The 18477-nt window shown below is 37.2% G+C and overlaps 1 protein-coding gene across 1 annotated transcript; it reads right to left on the minus strand.

Annotated features, from left to right (window-relative positions):
• Positions 1-353: 353 nt before the first annotated feature.
• TLR4 (toll like receptor 4) lies at positions 354-11764 on the minus strand. Its single transcript, XM_020990604.2, has 3 exons — positions 11467-11764; positions 6475-6641; positions 354-4155 (listed from the first exon to the last, which is right to left on the minus strand). The coding sequence occupies exons 1-3, from the start codon at positions 11551-11553 to the stop codon at positions 1911-1913; spliced, it is 2499 nt and encodes an 832-aa protein (XP_020846263.1). The 5' UTR covers positions 11554-11764; the 3' UTR covers positions 354-1910.
• Positions 11765-18477: the final 6713 nt, after the last annotated feature.

The raw sequence follows: 18477 nt of genomic DNA on the forward strand, positions 1-18477 counted from the left end.
AACCAAGAGATCATTGTGCACAGTAACAGCAATGTGATAATGATGATTAACTATGAAAGACTTGGCTGCTCTGAACAATACAATAATCCAAGACAATTCCAAAGGACTTATGATGAAAAAATACTCTCCTCCTCCCAAGAAAGAACTGATGAGCTCTGAGTGAACACTGGAGTATAAATTTCTTACTTTCTTTATTTGTTGTTGTTGTTGTTAACATATGGTGAATGTGGAAATATTTTTGAATGATTCAACATATATAATTCATATCATTTTGCTTGCCTTCTCAGTGGATGAAGGAGGGGCTCAAGAGAGGGAGAGAATTTAAAACTAAAAATTTAAAAAGAAAAGAATGCTAAAAACAAATAATAAATTTATTATTAAATATACATTTTAGGGTTCATGAACATAGGTTGAGAAAATATGTCTTTATTTTAATATAATTAGTTTCCTTTATAATTTTGTGCTTTTTTTTAAACAAATATTATTCTGAAAATAAGTCTTTAGTTCTACCAGATTGCCAAAGGTGTCCTCAACACATGCAAAAATATTAAAGAGCCTAAATCTAATACAACTTCTAATTTTATAGATGATGAAACCAAAGCTCAGAGAAGTTATATTACTTGACTAACATCATAAAGTAAGTGACAGCGCTGCAATTTGAACACAGGTCCTTTGACTCCAAATTTTGTGCTTCTTCCACAGATACAGGAGAAAAATACAGAGCTTGATTTGACCTTATAGATTATCCACTCTCCTCACTTTACAAAGGGTTCTTCTCATTTTACAGATGAAGAAAGTAAGTCCCAGAAAGTTAAAGTGACATTTAAGATCACACAATAAGTAGCAAACAAATTTGCATTCTCCATTGTACTTTGAGAATCTCAGAAAGAAGGAAAACTCTAGAAGTCAAGTGATTCAATCCCCTGCCTCTAGAAAATATGATATATAGATTATGCCAATTTTAACTAGAATGCTTTCTAACTAAAATCAAGAATCATTATTCCATCCAAACAATTTTAATGCTACAAAAGGGATATAATGACTTAGTAATGATTTCTATAGCACAGAGTATACACTTCAAATTTATTTTTTTAAGAATGCATTTACTTCCAGAATATATTTTTCTTTTTTCCAAAATTGAAATCTAGATTGGACATTGTCTCTTATTCTTTGTGCAACTGTTTTTAGAAATAAAAAAAAAGAATGCTTGAATTAGCTGAAATATTTGAGATTATATTTCAATGTAGCAAAAATAGCCACAGATCTTGAAATATGGAGAGGAACTAAAAATCTCATTTTACAAAAGAGTTAACCAATTCATAGGAGAGAAATAGCATGTTCAAAAGCTCAAGTTAATTTTTGGCAGAGCTGGTGCCAAAAGCCAGATCTGTTTCCTAATTAATTTCTCATGTGGCACAGTGGATAGAGTGCTGGTGTTAGTATTAGGGAGGCCTGAGTTCAAATCTGGCCTCGGACACTTACTAGCCATGTGATCCTGGGCAAGTCACTTAACCCCATTTGCCTCAGTTTCCTCATCTGTAAAATGAGCTGGGGAAGGAAATGGCAAACTACTCCAGTATCTTTGCCAAGAAAATCCTAAATGGGGTCACAAAGAGTTAGATATTACTGAAAAGTGACTGAACATCAAGAAACTTCCATCTCAATGTTAAATATCTTGAATTGTTTGGAATACTTGTATTTAAAATACAAACTTGGTCTATTTTTTTTTTGTCTGTACAATGGAAGGATTGAACTACATAGTGTCCATTGCCCCTTCCTACTCTAACATCTGTGAGACTCAGTGTTACATTGAATTATAGTAATGGAAGGCAAGACATAGATACATTTATGGAAAAGAAAATGGCTTATGCTTCTTTCTTTTCTTTTCAGCTGTAAGTGGCTAACTCTGGCTACCTGGTGCCCTGTTCAGCTACTTTGTTATGACTCTTTGTTCTGCCGTCTAGCAATGCTTTTCTCAGCCTTCTCCAGAATACATGTCTACCCAGACTAGTGTCCTCCCATTCCAAATAGGTGTTTCGACGTAGCAGACGGTAGAGTTCCACCTGTTGCCGTAGCAGTGACTTCTCCACTTTCTGTAGCATGATGAAGATGATACCTGCCTGGCTACTCAGAAACTGCCACGTCTGGGCAATTTCATACTCAAACTTGCACCAGCGGCTCTGGATAAAGTGCTTGGAGATTACAACAATGACTTTCCGGCTCTTGTGGAAACCTTCCTGGATAATGTTGGCAGCAATAGCCACACCAGGGATAAAGTCTCGGTAGTGGAGGCAGAGTTGGAATGAGGGAACACCCTCTTCAAGGTTTTTCACCAATTCCTTCCTCACCCACTCCTCATCTTGACTGGAATAGATAACAAAGGCATCGTAAGTGCTTTCCCCTCCACCAATTTTTTTGCAGCCAACAAGCAGCATCAGGTGGAAATAGAACTTATAGACCAAGGCTAGTACCAAAATTACCACCATTATGCCCAAAACAGACATAGCAATGATGGTATTTTTCATCTGACAGGTTATATTGTCAAATAACAGCACAGAGACATCTTTCATATGAGAAGGGTTCTGGCAAGTCATTGGGTTAGATCTATTCAAGAGATGTATATGCTCTTTGACCCATTGAAAGAAGATTTGATGGTCACAGACACAGTCAAAGGGGTTTCCAGAAAGATCAATAGAAACCAGGGTCCCTGGCAGTGCCTCTAAATTCTGTCCATCCAGGGCTGTTAAGCTATTGAAACTGCAGTTTAGGACTTGGAGGTTCCAAAGAGGCATGCATATGAGTGGATCAAAAGTCTGGAGGTTGTTATGGCTAATATCCAACACCTGGAGTTGATGGAGGGACTCCATTGCTTCTTGGAGTACTCGTTCTAAGTGACAGTAGGAAATATTTAGTGAGACAAGCTCACTCAGGTTCTTGAAGATGTCATGTAAGATGTTGTCCTGAAAAGAGTTGCCAGCCATTTTCAGATGTCTGAGATTGCTCAGACCTGTGAACATGTGTTTTGATTTGACATGAGTGTCTGTGTAGGAAATATCCAGATACTGAAGATTTGTGAGTGAGAAAAAGAGAGGTAAATTATTCTGATCCTTCAGTTTGCAATGTTGAAGGTCCAGAGATTCTAGGTTCTCAAGACCCATGAAGTTCTTAGAAAACTTGATGTGGGCATTATAACTCAGGTTCAAATATTTCAGCTTGGTTGTGCCAAATGTATTATCAGAACAGCAGGACAAAACAGTCAGAGAATTTTGGCTGAGGTCCAGAAGCTCCAGATTGGGGAGTTCCAAATTAGACAAAGTGGTGAGATCTTTGTGGCGAGTAATCCGGAGTTCTTTAAGGGAGGGGAGAGAGGTAGATGGCAAGATAGGCAGTATGTCAAAGTTGCATTCAGTTAATACCAAGGAGAACAGTTTAGGAAATGTTGGTAGGTTAGTCAGCTCCTCTATGGGAGCCATAACTAGATGGAAAATAGAAATATTGACTAAACATTTGAAAAATCCGTTACTATCAGAAGGGAATTCAGAGGGGGCAACCATCCAAAATTCACTAATGTCCACCTCACACAACCCATCTAGGGTGTTGCTTTCAAAGCTGCCCAAGCGGATTTCATTTTTGTAGTCTCCAAGGACCAGCTTATCAACTTGTAAGCCAGTCATTCCTTTAAGACAAGCATCCATGATTGTCGAACTGTGAAAACTTCCTCTCAGAATTAGTCCCGATAAGTGAATCCCCTTCAAGATACCCGGTTGGATATATTGAATAGGATTCTGGGAAAGGTCTAGGGTGAGATTTGAATTCAGTTTTATTGGCTCTAAATCTCCATCAGATATATTTTTTATCTGATTCAAGTGAAGGTCCAGATGCTGCAGGGAGCTGAAGCTGGCAAAATAACTGGGTAACTGGAGAGAACTGATGAAATTATGTCCCAGATATAGCTCCTGCAGGGTCACAAGATGTCCAATGGGGAAGTCCTCCAGGGACACAAGATTTGTTTCTACAACAACCAGCTTCTGTAACTTTGGCAGGCCATAGAAGGCTCTGAGACCCAGACTCTGGATTGGGTTTCCCGTCAGGATCAAAGTGGAGAGATTATACAAGCCCTGATAAGTGTCATCTTCAATCTTTTGAATATCACATCTACAAAGAAGAGGGGTATAGAGACATTGTTTGTATTGAGGAAAATTCCAGGACCAAATCCTACAAACCCAGCTGCCCATACAGATGTGATTTACCAGGTGAATATGCCCCAGCAGAGAGATCAAACAGGCAGATATTGCTGGCATGGCATTATTAAATCAGATGCATGAGCAGACATAGTATTATCACACTGGCAGTACAGACAAACACACAATTATCACACCAGGCATACAGAGTTAGAAAAAAAATTCACTTGAGGTCTAAACAGAATTCAGTGTTGTGGTACTAGAAGCTGAAACATGGAATGGCTGGTGACTGATGACTCTGGTCAAGAAACAGAGATAGATGTGAACCTTCTTGTTCCAGGCCATAGACACACAGCAGTGGATAAGACTTTGTTGTGTCCTAAGTCTCTTTCTCTGTATAATGAGAAATTTTAGATGATCCTCAGTCATTCATAAAAGTATTCAAATTCTAAGGTCCTTTTCAGCCCTGTTGTTCTGAGTTTAAAGGTATTTTTTTAATCTTTGATATTCAAGGTTCTAAGTTACCTTCTACTAGCTGGAGGCTTGGTAGTGCAGTGGATAGAGCATTGGACTTGGACTCAGGAAGACCTGAATTCAAATCCATCCTCACATGCTTAATAGATTTGTGACCTGGGTAAATCACTGAATTTCTGTCTAATTCAATTGCTTCATCTGTAAAATGGGGATGATGGTAGCACCTACTTTCTAGGGTTGTTTTGATGATTAAGTGTGATAACATTTGTAAGGAGCCTCACAAAGCTTAAAGTGCTAATTGTTATTACTGGTAATACCAGTATTCTGAATTCTGAGGTCCTTTCAATTCTGACATATTTTGATTTAAAGTTTTCCCCACTTCAAAGAGCCTATAACTAGTTTATTGCCAGGTTCTCACCAAAATGTAAAGCCTCTTTCTTAACAAAATGGAGCTGTAAAATACAACTTCATTAGACTGTTTTTCAATGCATCTCCCAATCAGTCTCCAAATTATAAAATGGCATAGCAGTAGGAATATTGGACTGAGAGCTGAGAGAAACTTGATTTGCATTCTATCTCTGCCACCATCTTCATATTTAAACTTTGACAAACCACTATACTGCTATGGCCCTCATTTCCTTTCTGTGTAAAATGAGGAAACTATGTTAAATGAACTCTAAAGGATATCTAAGGAGACTTGGATACAAATTTGGCTGCAATACTTAGTGATTCTATTGACAAGTCATTTCATCCCTCTTAGCATCAGTTTCCTTATCCGTAAAATCAAGTTAATAATACTCAATGATTTATTATGTGCAGAGCACATTATAAAATCTAAAGGTCTGTAGGAATGCAAACTATATCTTATACTACTCCCTTACACAAGCTCTTCACTCAAACGTGACTGATATTCCTTCAATTTGACTTGTAGCTTCTTATCTCACTCTATTCTCATTACCTAGAAGAATTCCCTCTTCTCCTCTCACTGCCCTATTTGAATCCTGCACCAGATAATTACTAACTATATGATCTTGGATAAGTCATTTCATCTCTTAATCAATTTCTTCATCTTCAAAACGGGGAAAATATTTTGTACTATTTGCTTCCCAGGGGGTGATATAAAGAAAGTACTTTGCAAACTTTGAAGCAGTATAAGAAGATGAAAGTCATATCATCATAATCATAGTATTAACACTATTATTAATAATCTTTACTTCAAAATTATATACGTCCTTCAATGCTCAGTTCAACAGAAAGTTATATCTTCCTATTCACACTATTTATTAGCATATTCTTTTTTATTATACTTATTTTTCTGCACATTTTATCATCCAAGTAGAATAAAATGTTCTGAGAGAAAGGAATTTCATTCATCTTTCTGTCCCTCACAGGGCCTAGGGAAGAAAAGATACATAGGCTTTAAGCTGGAAGGAATTTGCAAACCATCCAGTCCAATTCACTAATTTTGCGGATGAGGAAACTATGATCAGGAGGCTAAATGACTTGTTTGTGATCATATGAAGAGTTAGTAGCAAAGTAAAGATTCAACCCTCTATTTTTTAACTCTGTAGCTCTTTCTACCATACCATAGTTGCCTCTATCATGAAAGAAAGAAAGAGAAAAAGAAAGAAAAGGTAGGAAGGAAGGAAGGAAGGAAGGAAGGAAGGAAGGAAGGAAGGAAGGAAGGAAGGAAGGAAGGAAGGAAGGAAGGAAGGAAGAGAATGAACCTTAATCAATTAATAAGTTAAAGTCAGGATTTGGAAGTCTCACTTCAAAGAGTGGTCTCTAGAAATAATGAGAATAAATAAGGCCTCATTACCTGGACAAGTCAAGAATTATCAGTCCAGTGATCCTGGAAAAACTTCTTGGAGCCAAAGACCTCAGTGGGTTGAAGCTCAGGTCCAAGTTCTGGGTGGATGAAGGTATATCCATTGGGACTTCAGAGAAATTTCGGTCTGTGCATTGGTATTCAATGCTTGGAAAAACCTATATCATTCACAGATAAACCACTGTTTATTATATGGAATAATCATTACATGGAATAATCACTGACTGCTTTCCTTATACCCACTCAGCCAAACCTGAAGCAGGGGACCATGTGCCATCTTCTATCACCTATGACATACCCAGCTATGGGTAGGTGGTAAATATTAAATTGAATGTCCATAAACTCATCTAGATATTTGTAACTAGCTTATGATTGTCTTTCTTTCAGGATCTAAATGAAAAGTTGGAACTTTTTTTTTACTTCATTTTTTAATGAACATTTTTAAATCACTTTCTTCTTAGCATCCTGAGGTGGTGAGTGATGCAAAAATTATTTCCCTCACTTTACCAATGAGAAAACTGAAGCTCAAAAAGATCAAATCACATACTCAAGGTCAGACACTTCATAAGCAGCAGTATCTGGTTTCAAATCTTGATCTTTTCTCATCAAATTTAGCATCCTTTCCACTAAACCATGGTATCTCTTAAAGAGCCTAAGAAGTTTAAAATTGGAAAGATCCTTTTCCTAACATTCATATCTAGTATTTTTTATTAAGGCCTTATGTAATTTTTTTTTCAATTTTGAATAAACTCTATGTGTCACGCATAAAGCTGTAAGCGAAGAGATATGAATTCTGTTCTTGACTCTCCAGCAGAGAAGCTCTGTGACCTGAAACAAAGCACTTCATATTTTGGGGCCTCACTTTTTTCTTTGTTAATTGAGGATGGTAATACTTGGAATAAATGCCTCAAAAATGTTATTTTATATCATCATAGAAATGTTAGGGTTTTTTATTGGTGGTAGTACTGCTACTAATATTTATATTTACATTACATGCTTACCGTTTTATTTTACAGTCTATGTTCTATAAATGCAATTCTACTATGGGATAAAGATCATGGCCTTTGACCTTTATTTTGATCATTATCCTGGTAAGATGTAAGGAGTCTTGGCCTGGGCTGGGCTTTATCTAGTTTCAGCTCTGACACTATGAGCTCACTATGTGACCTTGTGCAACACATTTCTAGCCCTCAATTTTCTTCTCTCTTAAATAAAATAGGAATGAATTAGATGATAGCTAAGATCCCTTTTTCATCTCTAAAATTCATTGTACTAAGAGTCTGCAAAACTCCAACATTCTGTGATATGGGTAATACTTTCTATGGTAGCATCTAGCTCCAATATTCAATTTTCTATGATTCCAGCAAGCTCTGAAATTATATAATCTCTCCACTTGTTGCTTAAATTTCTGGAAATGCACTGTCCCATTGCTCTATAATTTACTGCCTTCAGAATCATTGTCATTTATGTGCAACTAATTAAATGGTTTCATTGCCCACAATTTCAATTCTGTGTTCATTTCTGGATGTATACTATATATCCCCTTGTTTCTTGCTCTATTACAATCTGAAATATTTCCTCCACTGTGGCACATTTCCTTCTCCTTTGATCCAGATCAACCTAGCATTTTCCAAAGGGAGAGATATGGAATAGTGGAGATTGCAATGGATTCTGGAACCAGAAGATTTGGGTCTGAGCCCTTACACTTCCACTTGCTAACTATATGACCTTCAGCTCTGAAACTTGGTTTCCCAGATGTCAAATGAAGGTAACAAAATTCCCTGTATAATAGCAACATTATCTACCTTTCAGGGTTGATAGAAGGATTGTATGAAATAATGCAGGCAAATAAACCGGAACAAACTGTAGCAATGTTCTTTATTGTTATCTGTTTTTGTTGTTATTATTAAAAAGCAATAATATCTCCCAGGTACTAGGCAATAGGGTTGGAGAAACCAGAGGGAGTTGCTTGTTTTCCCTTCTTAGAAAATCAGAGAAGAGTCTTTAAAGAAACTGAAGGGGCTTTGGAAGAAGGGCAGAATAGTCGAAAGAGTTCTACCTTTGGAGGCTGAGAACCTGAGTTCAGACCCTAGTTTCGCACTTACTGCCTCTATGAATGTATAAAAGTCAGTTTGCTTCTCTAGACCTGTTTCTTCCACTGTAAAATGAAGGAAGTGGGACTAGATTATCTTCAAAGTTCATTCCAGCTATAAATCCTATGAGTTACTGTGTTTTTGTTTATTTTCAACCTTTAAGTTATAGTGCCTAGCAGAAACAATCCTAGGCAAAGACACAGTGACGTTCAGTGGACACAGGGTCAGATGACCCAAGTTTGAATCCCAATTCAATTGATTACCCCTGATTTGGGGGAAGTCACTTCTGCTCTCTGATTCTATTTCACCATCTGTAAAAGAGGAATAATACTATTTACACCAGCTACACCCTACCTTACAGTACTTATAACTTCACTAGATAGTTGGTGGATATGCATAAAGCATGGTAAAATAATAATGCATTAGGTGAGTGAAGGCTTCTTTTTTTATCAATTTACGTTAATATTCAGTAAGTTTTACTAATATTTTACCATAAAATATGATTTTTCTTATAATATACAATGATATTTTTGAGAAAAAAAGGACTTATCGTAGTTTTATTTATCCTAACACCAACATTGTTTCCATGGGAACCTATATCTACTTATATAGACTACGTCAATAGGAGAATCAGATTAAAATCAGACATTTCGCTTTTAAAAATTTTTCAGAAGCATATTCTTGGAACAGCCTAACATATACCTGTGTCGCAAAGGGGTCAGTTAGGATATATAAGGATAAAGTAGACCTTTAGCAGACACTGAGGAGCAGAGCATGGGGACCCTTTTACTTTTTGACACTCGCAATATAATCAGAGTACTTTCTAGGGAATAAACAAACCCCAGACATTAAATATGTGATCCGCATATAAATTTGTTGTTTATTAAGAGACAAAACAATCAATTCTATGAGCCCTATTCTGTTCTTGCAAAATTATTCCTTTGTATAGACTTTTGTATAAACAGATTTCCTAACACTTTAGGATTCAAAATAGTGAAAGTTTAGTAATATCATTCCCACTTGTCTCTTCTTGGCCCTGATGTTCATAAAAGAAAAAAAAATCCATGGCCAGATGCACATACACAGAAAATGTTTATCTGCTCTAACCATTTGCTATGTCCCTGTTGTTCTTGGCTCCCAGGTTCCAGTGTGGTACCCTCAGCTGGAATCTAAAGCTAGAATCTGCTCCTTTCCAGGGAGAAATCACCATGGTGATAGCCTTGAAAAAGGCCAGGAAAAATCCCCAGAATGCCAGACACTGGTTGTTATGATCTCTTTTGCCTATGTTTCCCTCCTGTTTTCATACCTTCTTCTTGTAGAAACCCAAATAATCCACCACAGGGAGAAAGTCTAAATGTTCCATGGGCTTCCATACCAGCTTTCACTCAGAAATGACAGAAACTTGAATGCTCCAAGCAGATGTTTCAATTAATCTTCTTGTCTGAAACTTGGCTACCAGCAATTTTTTTTTGGGGGGGAGGAGAATTTCAGCAGGAAGAATTCAGTATCTGAGCAACATCTTTTTTTCCCCCTTTTTATTTATCATCCTTCTTTTCTACTCTAAAACTCTATAAAGATTTGAGAAACTTGTTATCCTTCTTATGATAACCATTCTATAAACTAATCTATTAGAAAAGGTTAATAGCCAAGATCAGTCAAAGATCTCTCTCCTAGATCTTGTAATGAGTGTTCTAACATTCTGTTTCTTAAGGCCTGGTCCAGTTTTGACATAAAAAGATTCTAGGCACAGCCCCAGTACCCAGCACCACCCCTTGGAGGAGGAATGTAGTCTTGGCATATAATTCCAACGTAACCTGTTAAGCCAGTGGACAGAAAATAAAAGCAAACATTACTCATAAACCAAATTATTTTGTCAAACCAGCTCTTGGGTGTTTTATTTAAAAGAAAATGGTCATTGGATCTACTGAAATGTCTTGTGTTTAAACTGGTTGGTTTATCTGTGAGAACACAGCTAGAGACAGGGGGAGAATTACAGGTTTGAGTCTGGGCTTTACTTCATACAGTCTATCTAGCCTTGCAGCAAGGGCCACAAAAGGACCTCTTGGTATCAATAACAAAATATATTTATGTTAAGCTTGTGGCAAACACAACTGAGACAGGTGTTGTTTGTCCTTCATTCTCGAAGAGGACAATGACATCAGGAAGGTGATGCCATGACTTGCAAGTGAATTGGATTTAAGTGAGGGAGGCTGTGCAAAGTCACCAGCCTCACATTCCCTTCCGGAGCAATCTGGGTCCAGTGGCAAAATTTGGATCAGATGACAGAAGATGCTGCTCCTTCCCACTCCCCACTGAGACAGGTGGTCCTACTTTAAAAGAACAAACCCCTAGAAGAAAAAAATCCAACAGAACTCTGAAGACATAGTACTTTCCTCCAACTCTCAGAGTTTCTACTGAGATTCCTATGGGGTTGAGGGTCCATCAATTAGACAAAGTCTAGGTTGCTGACTTTTAGCCCTCTGGGGAAATCTAGATTCAGACTGCCAGCCCCACCAAGGTTAAGATATTTTTTCTTCTTCTGTATGTTTGTGACATTTTGAAGTTCCTAGTTTTTGTTTTGTTTTGTAAAGTAGATTAGATCAAAGTTCATAGAGCCTTAGCTATAGAAGGAAGCTTAGAACATAGAATGTTAAAATTTAAAAGGACCTTAGAGATCATTTATTCCAACTCCTTCATCTTATAGTTGAGGATACTGAGGCTTAGAGAGAGAAGGTTCTTCCCCAATGTCAAACACCTGTTTGGTGCCCACGCTGGAAAGTTTTAAACAGTTTTTCAAAGAACAACTTTCTTTTCTGAGATAAGACAATAGAGAAGCCAAGAGAGAGGGGGCAGGGTGACACATAATAGCACAGAATCCTCTAACACCTACCTCTAGGCAGGAATGACAACTCCCAGTGTCCAGACAGGAAAAGAAGGTTGTGGCTGTAATCAGAGCCACGGCCGTCCAAGGGACCATCCTAGCATTTTCTGGGAGGAGAGGCAGCAGTATGAACACATGGCAACGTGGATTCTCTTGGGCAGGAACCACTCTTAAAGCACAGAACTTTCCTCCCCAGACCGGGTGCCCCACCGCAGTGAGTATGCAAACTGGAGCAGGGTAAGGAGTAGACAGGAAGTGAGAGTCACCACATTAGCATTTCAGGACCGTGTTTCTCAAGTATTTATCTTCTTTGGGAGGGAGAGGAAGTTAGAAGCAGATTTTAAAAAAAATTTAAAAAGTTTGTATGCCAGTGTTTGAGAGAGCTTCAAGAGGAAGCTGGCTTTTATCCCAGGAAATGATTTGATATCCTCTTGTCTTAGTGAACTTGGGGAAAGTACTGGGCAACAACAGAACATTCTTAGAAACCACTGACTACTGTGAGCCCAGTTTTCTAGCTCGTGTTTCTTGTTGCTGTTCACTTATTCTGTCGTGTGTCCAACTTTATGTAATCCCATAGACTTTGTCCACGGGGTTTTCTTGGAAAAAATACTAAAGTGGTTTGCCATTTCCTTCTCCAGTGTGTCTCCATTTTATGGATGAGAAACTGAAGCAAATAGGGACTAAGTGACTTGCCCAAGGTCACAGAGCTAGTAAATGTTTGAGGCTGGATTTGAACTCAGATCTTCCTGACTCCAGGCCTAGTGCTCAATCTAGTGTACTACCTAGCTACCCCAATTGATAATTACTAGTGATATAATGATGATAATCATGGATGATAATAATACTAATTGATTTGACTCTCAATCATTCAGGAACCATTCAGCCCACTGATTAATTACACATAATCTAGTGTCCCCATTCCTCTGCCTGATATTAAACCATTTATAGGCAACTTATCCTAAGGGATAGAGAAATGAGAATAAACAGTTCTATCTCCTCTAGTAATTAGTTATTCATGGGGAGGCAAACTTTAGTTTCCTCATCATTAAAATGAAAGGAGGCTTGACTAAGTGAACTCTGAACTCCTTTTTAACTCTAAAATCCTGTTCTATACTCTTTCTGTCAATGTCGCACATATCCTAAAATTCCTGTAAGTTTTAACATTTTATGTCTTAAGGTTCCATCTAACTCTACCTATGTTCTGGTATTTTATGTATTTAGATTCCTTCTAGCTCTAATGTTCTATGTCTAAACATGCTGTGTTCTAAGGAAAGCAGTTAAAGAAGGTCATGACTAAAATCTAAGTCATGGCTTTCAGCTTTAACATATAGTGTTTTCTATTCTAATCAGTAACCACTAGTTTGTAAGCTTCTGAAGGAAAAGAGGCAATTAATTCAAACTTATAGAATGAATAAATGAATGAAAGAATGAAGAGAAATGACATTTTCCACTTCTCAGCAAAACCAAAAACAAAACAAACAAACAAAAAAGCAAAGCTGAACAAGTACTTAAGCCTTGCCGACCCCAAGACAGAAATGAGACAGAGTGAACAGGATGGAGGGCAACCTACCATGAAATCACATTGAAGGGGTTACAAACCAATGGAACATTTAAAGATCAGGGTTAAGCCTTTTTAAATCATCTGCAAGAACAAACAGTGTCAAATGACTAATGTCCAAAGACCCTTCTTGCATTTCATTTCACTTATCAAAATTATAATCCACCCTCTCCATGACATTTAGACACCGGATGAAAAAAAAAATCTTGTACATACAAAAATATAGCTTAAACAGTGGGTGGCTATTTAATACTAGAGATAACATATCAAGGTTCAAGCAATCATAAAAAAATCATCATCTCTGATGTATTGCTGAGTTTTCACCCAGTTAATTGGATCAGCCTCATCTCACAAATGGTGCTCTCTTTCAGGTCCATGGAGAAAACTGGTTTAAAATTGCCACTCAGTGCTATTAGGGGCCTTAACATCTCAATTAACTAGTCAGCACACGGACAAGAAGAAAATGCAATGCAAAGGTGATTTGAATGTTCTGAGAGGGAGGGGAATCATCTCCCCCACTGCACAGAGGTGCACACTTTTCGATTTATGTGAAGGTGACTTTGAGGTTATATCAGAACAAGTTCAAAGACCCTGGAATAATTACTAACAGTAATGTAGCAATACTTCTCCAGTGCCTTTATCCTAGGAGTACAGAAGATCTTACCAACTCATATCCCTAAATTCCAAAGGGCACTGGGAGGTGTCTAGATTCCTGTTTCTGGCATGCTGAATAATTATCCCTTATAGGCTGAATCATAGAACGCCCCAGTCACTGAGCAACTGAAATTGTAGATTACCCAAGGGGCAATAGAGAGGCACATATTGGGCACAAGCAGGCTTCAACATAATGTAAACAAAGAATTTCTAAGGAAAAGTGATGTTATAAGATATAACTAAAGTAATTAAATTATGATATTTAAAACCATGATGTAATGGTCACGTAATATAAGCGGTTTTAATACACTATTGATATTCAGAGGATATTAAATGAATTCGAGGAAAGCTTCCAGATGGACCTACTGTGATGAAATTAGGAGAGAATATGGTCAAAATATATCACATCAGGCTAGTTAGACCCTAAAGGATGTTGAAACCACTCTTGAGACCTGATTGGCTTCGGAGTCTGAAGATCCGGACTACTGATATCACTTCCTGAGTATGTAGCAGTCATGATGAGCTTCAGGAGCTCTCTCTGATGCTTAGAAGAGCACAATTGGCAAATAAGGCAAGGAAGCTTCTTTCAGATGAATCAAGTAAAGAATACGAGCAGGGATAGATGCCTCTTGATTTGTTTCACTGGATAGAACATCCACATAGATGAAATCACAGATCCATTCGATGATTATCTATATGTTTGATGCTTTGCTATATCCTCCTTCTAACATCTCATGTGTAGGTTATATACTCACTTGTGACTTGATGCTCATCTCATTCATGAATCTTAAATGTGCATATACTTTATTTGCCTAAAAAGAGGGTTAGTCCAACATAGTCAAGAGCAAGGGTTCTTAACCTTAAATAAGTGGATGAACTTGTTCATATAACTATATCTTTTTTTTTTCTTAGTGAAGTAATTAGGGTTAAGTGAGTTGCCCAGTCACATATCTAGGAAGTATTATGTGTCTGAGGCCAAATTTGAACTCAGGTCCTCCTGATTCCAGGGCCAGTGCTCTATCCACTATGCCACCTAGCTGCCCCTTATAACTATATCTTAATATATCTATTTTAATAGAATTCTATATTTTAATATTACTGTTTAATAGAGCAACTATATTTTAATATAATCAATTTCCTTTGTAATACTATATATTTTATTTTATGTATTTGAAAATATTATTCTGAGGAATTTATGACAAAAAAAAAGTTAAGAACCCCTGTCATATAAAGCAAATTTTTTAAGTTTAAGTCAAGATAAGAATTGAAATTCTAATTTCCCATAGGTAAGTCATTTTCCATTTCTGACCCTTAGATTCTTCACCTACCTTATAGCTCTGTTTTGAGGAAAGCACTTTATAATCCATATGAATCTATCTATTTATATTCACTTACATTTGTTTTATTATGTTCATGTCCCTTGAAGGCAGGTACCACATCTTGGTATCCTCCCTAGGACCTAAGACTGGGTTGAACAACTAGTAGGAGCTCAATAAATATTTGTAGAAGGAATAAATGGAATCCTTGGGAGATTGGCAGTGGGAGAAGTACTGGATTGGAATAGAGAATCAGTCGATTGCTCGGAGGATTTGGAGCTAAAAGGGACTTGAAAGATCATATATTACAACCTCCATGTTTTAGAGATTATAATACTAAGGCCTAGAAAGGTAATGTGATTTGCCTAAAGTCACAGATACTAAATACAAGAGCTGAGATTTGGGCCCAAGTGTTCTGACTCCATATTCATTGCTCTCTGACACTACAGCATGCTTCTTTTCCTACAACATCAAGATAACATTAGCTCTGTGACCTTGGGCAAGCTATTTCCCCTCTTCAGCATCAATCTTGTGGTCTGTAAAAATGAATGGGTTAATTGGTCAGAGCTACTCATTTTAGAAGATTCTCCTGATTTGACTCTAGGCCCAGCACTCTATCCCCTGTTTCACCTAGCTGACCCAGATTAAACTTAGAAGTGTGTTATTATACTTTTCCCCCTTTTTTGGTTTTGGGGAGTTCATTGTTAAAATTTTACCAGCACACCCTGGGTACAGGCCTGGTTGTTTTATTACTCTTAGACCCACTTCTCTAACAGTGATTTGGACAAGGTTATTTCAAAAGGCACATTAAACTCTTAACCTATGATGCTATCACTGCTTGAAGACTGAAACCCAAAATTGAATAGCTCTCTGGAGTCAGATGCAGGTCCTCGATAGCAAGCCAGAAATTTCTTAGTAAACATTTTAGACCAGACACTTTTGGTTTTCCCTTGGGTCTTCCATTAGTACCCTCTAGTGTTTAATAGCAAAAAATGAAGGTCTTTAGGGATTCCCATGTCATGAAAGTCTAGCACTGAGGGGGAAAATCAAGTATGCAGTAAGAACTGACATAAAAACACACAGGTTTCATTGCTACCTAGTATCTTTAGTGCCACAAATAATTTACTCCTTAAAGGGTGAAAGAGCTTAAACGAGCTCAAAAATAGAAGGGGAAATGATGGTTGTGCAGTAAAATGTCATCAATTATGTGTATTTTCCCCATCAGTTTCAAGAGAAAACTGTAATTTTCCTAGCTGTAATATGGAATGTTATTGAAGAAACCTCATTTTAGATATTTTCCAATACACCAAGATGAGGGAGAGGAGTTTCCAAAATCTCAAGGTCCTCTATAAGATAGAAAGCAATCCCACATATAGTATCAACCATACATTCTACACCTCTCTTCACCACTACCTGTTAAAGACCAGAAATTGTCAGTATCTGAAGAGGAAAACAAATAATTAAGACTGGCAGGTAATGAACATTCACAGATAATTACTGGTAATATTCAGACATGGACCTTGTGATTAATAGCAATAGGTGTCATAAAGGTGATTAATAAAGAGGCAGGCAGTGTACAGATAACATAGAAATGATTAATAATGAAAGCTTCCTGAAGTTTGTGAAGGAGGGGGGAAGGGAAAGCTTGAGAGTTTTTATTTCTAATTTGATGCCAATAAAATTGTGTAGTGTCCCTATTTTAAGAAAATTTGTGTATGTGTGCATGTATGTGTGTGTGAAAGAGAGACAGAAATGAAGATAACACATTTATTATTCACACACATGCAACAGGAATTGTGCAAAAACCAGGTAACAATGTGGACCCTGCTATCAAAGATCTTCCTTCCTAATAGGTAAAGACAAAAAATAGAAGAGAGCTAGAAAAGAGTGGGTAGAGGAGGCATTCCATGTTCAAAAGGAAAAAGTGAATTGAACTGAAAGGGGAGTGCACATGATTGGGTCATTTCATAAAATGGTAATGCCAGCAACAATTTGGAGAGCAGGCACAGAGCAGAAATATCTTGAGGCAGGCAAGTAGAGATGATCTGTTGCTGAGGAAGTAGGAAATGTAAACTCACTAATCAGACAAATTAAAGAAGAACTTATTTACAACATAAAAAAAGTGACTTTGAATATCTCTTGTTACATGTTTAGGTTTTGGTTTCATATATATATATACATATATAATGAAAAGCTGGATTAGATGATATAACTCCCATACTCTAGGTTCTATATTCAAGATTCTATGTACTGTTGCCTTCCAACTCTAGCATCCTTGGTTCTAAGGTCCCTTCAATTTCCAACATTTTGTCAGTATAGGTTTTAAACTCCCTTTCATATTTCACTTTCCATATTCTGAATTCTCTTCTCGCTCTGATTTTCTATATTCTAAGGTACCATTAGGGTATCTATGTGATGAGGTGGATAGAGCACTGGCCCTGCAGTTAGGAAAATTCATCTTTGTGAGTTCAAATCCAGGCAATCTCATACTTGCTCTGTGACTCAGGCAAGTCACTTAATTCTGTTTGCCTCAGTTTCCTCACTTGTAAAATGATCTAGAGAAGGAAATGGTAAACTGCTCCAGTATCTTTGCCAAGAAAACTGCATATAGGATTACAGAGTCAGACATGACTGAAATGACTCAAAAACAACGAAAGGTATCTTTAATCAGGTATCTTCCAACTATCATATTCTATTACTATTATTCTTTCCTTTTCTAAAAATTTTTACTGCAAGAGGGATATTAGTGTATATACATATACATATGCATATACATATTATATACATATATTTTATATGCACATTTCTTGAGTGAATATACATATATGTGTCTGTGTGTATATTTATGTGGATCTGTGTCTATATGCGCATACACATGCATGCATGTACACATGTGTATGTATGTATACTTTACACCAGGAATTTAAGGAGGGATAAAAAACTTAAAGGGTTAGGAGAAGCTATAGATTACAACTGGTAAGTAGGAATTATTTTACCTAGGCAGTTCTTTATTTCTGTTTTTTGCATTTTTTTATTTATTTTATTAAATTTCCCAACTACATTTTAATCCAGTCAGGTAGCATTCAGGAGTATTATGGGCCCCAGCTGACCAGAGTTTGTGTATTTGATACTTCTGACTTGGAATATTGTAAAAGGCCCCTGATTCATCTTCCTGTCTCCAGTCCCTGTCTTCTCTATTTCATCCTCCCCATGGGTCAAAGCTAATATTTCTAAAACACAGAAGAGAGTTTTACTATAGATACAATTATGCCAGGAAAGTGGAAAGGCCTGGGAGAAAGGTGCCAAAGCAATGGGTTCCTGAAGATGGTGCCCAATGATGGGTGAAGGGAATAAGGTAATAAATCCCAACAGAAGACTGTCATCTCTTGGTAGGTTTACCTACAGTCTTTGGACAGGTACATGGAGGAACTATGTCATTGTGTCCTCAATTCAGCTCCTAAAGGTAAAGCTCTAGATGCCTCAACATAGTTT

This window comes from Phascolarctos cinereus, unplaced genomic scaffold (genome assembly GCF_003287225.1).
Source record: "Phascolarctos cinereus isolate Bilbo 61053 unplaced genomic scaffold, phaCin_HiC Scaffold_2;HRSCAF=192, whole genome shotgun sequence".
In the NCBI taxonomy this organism is placed as follows: Eukaryota; Metazoa; Chordata; class Mammalia; order Diprotodontia; family Phascolarctidae; genus Phascolarctos; species Phascolarctos cinereus.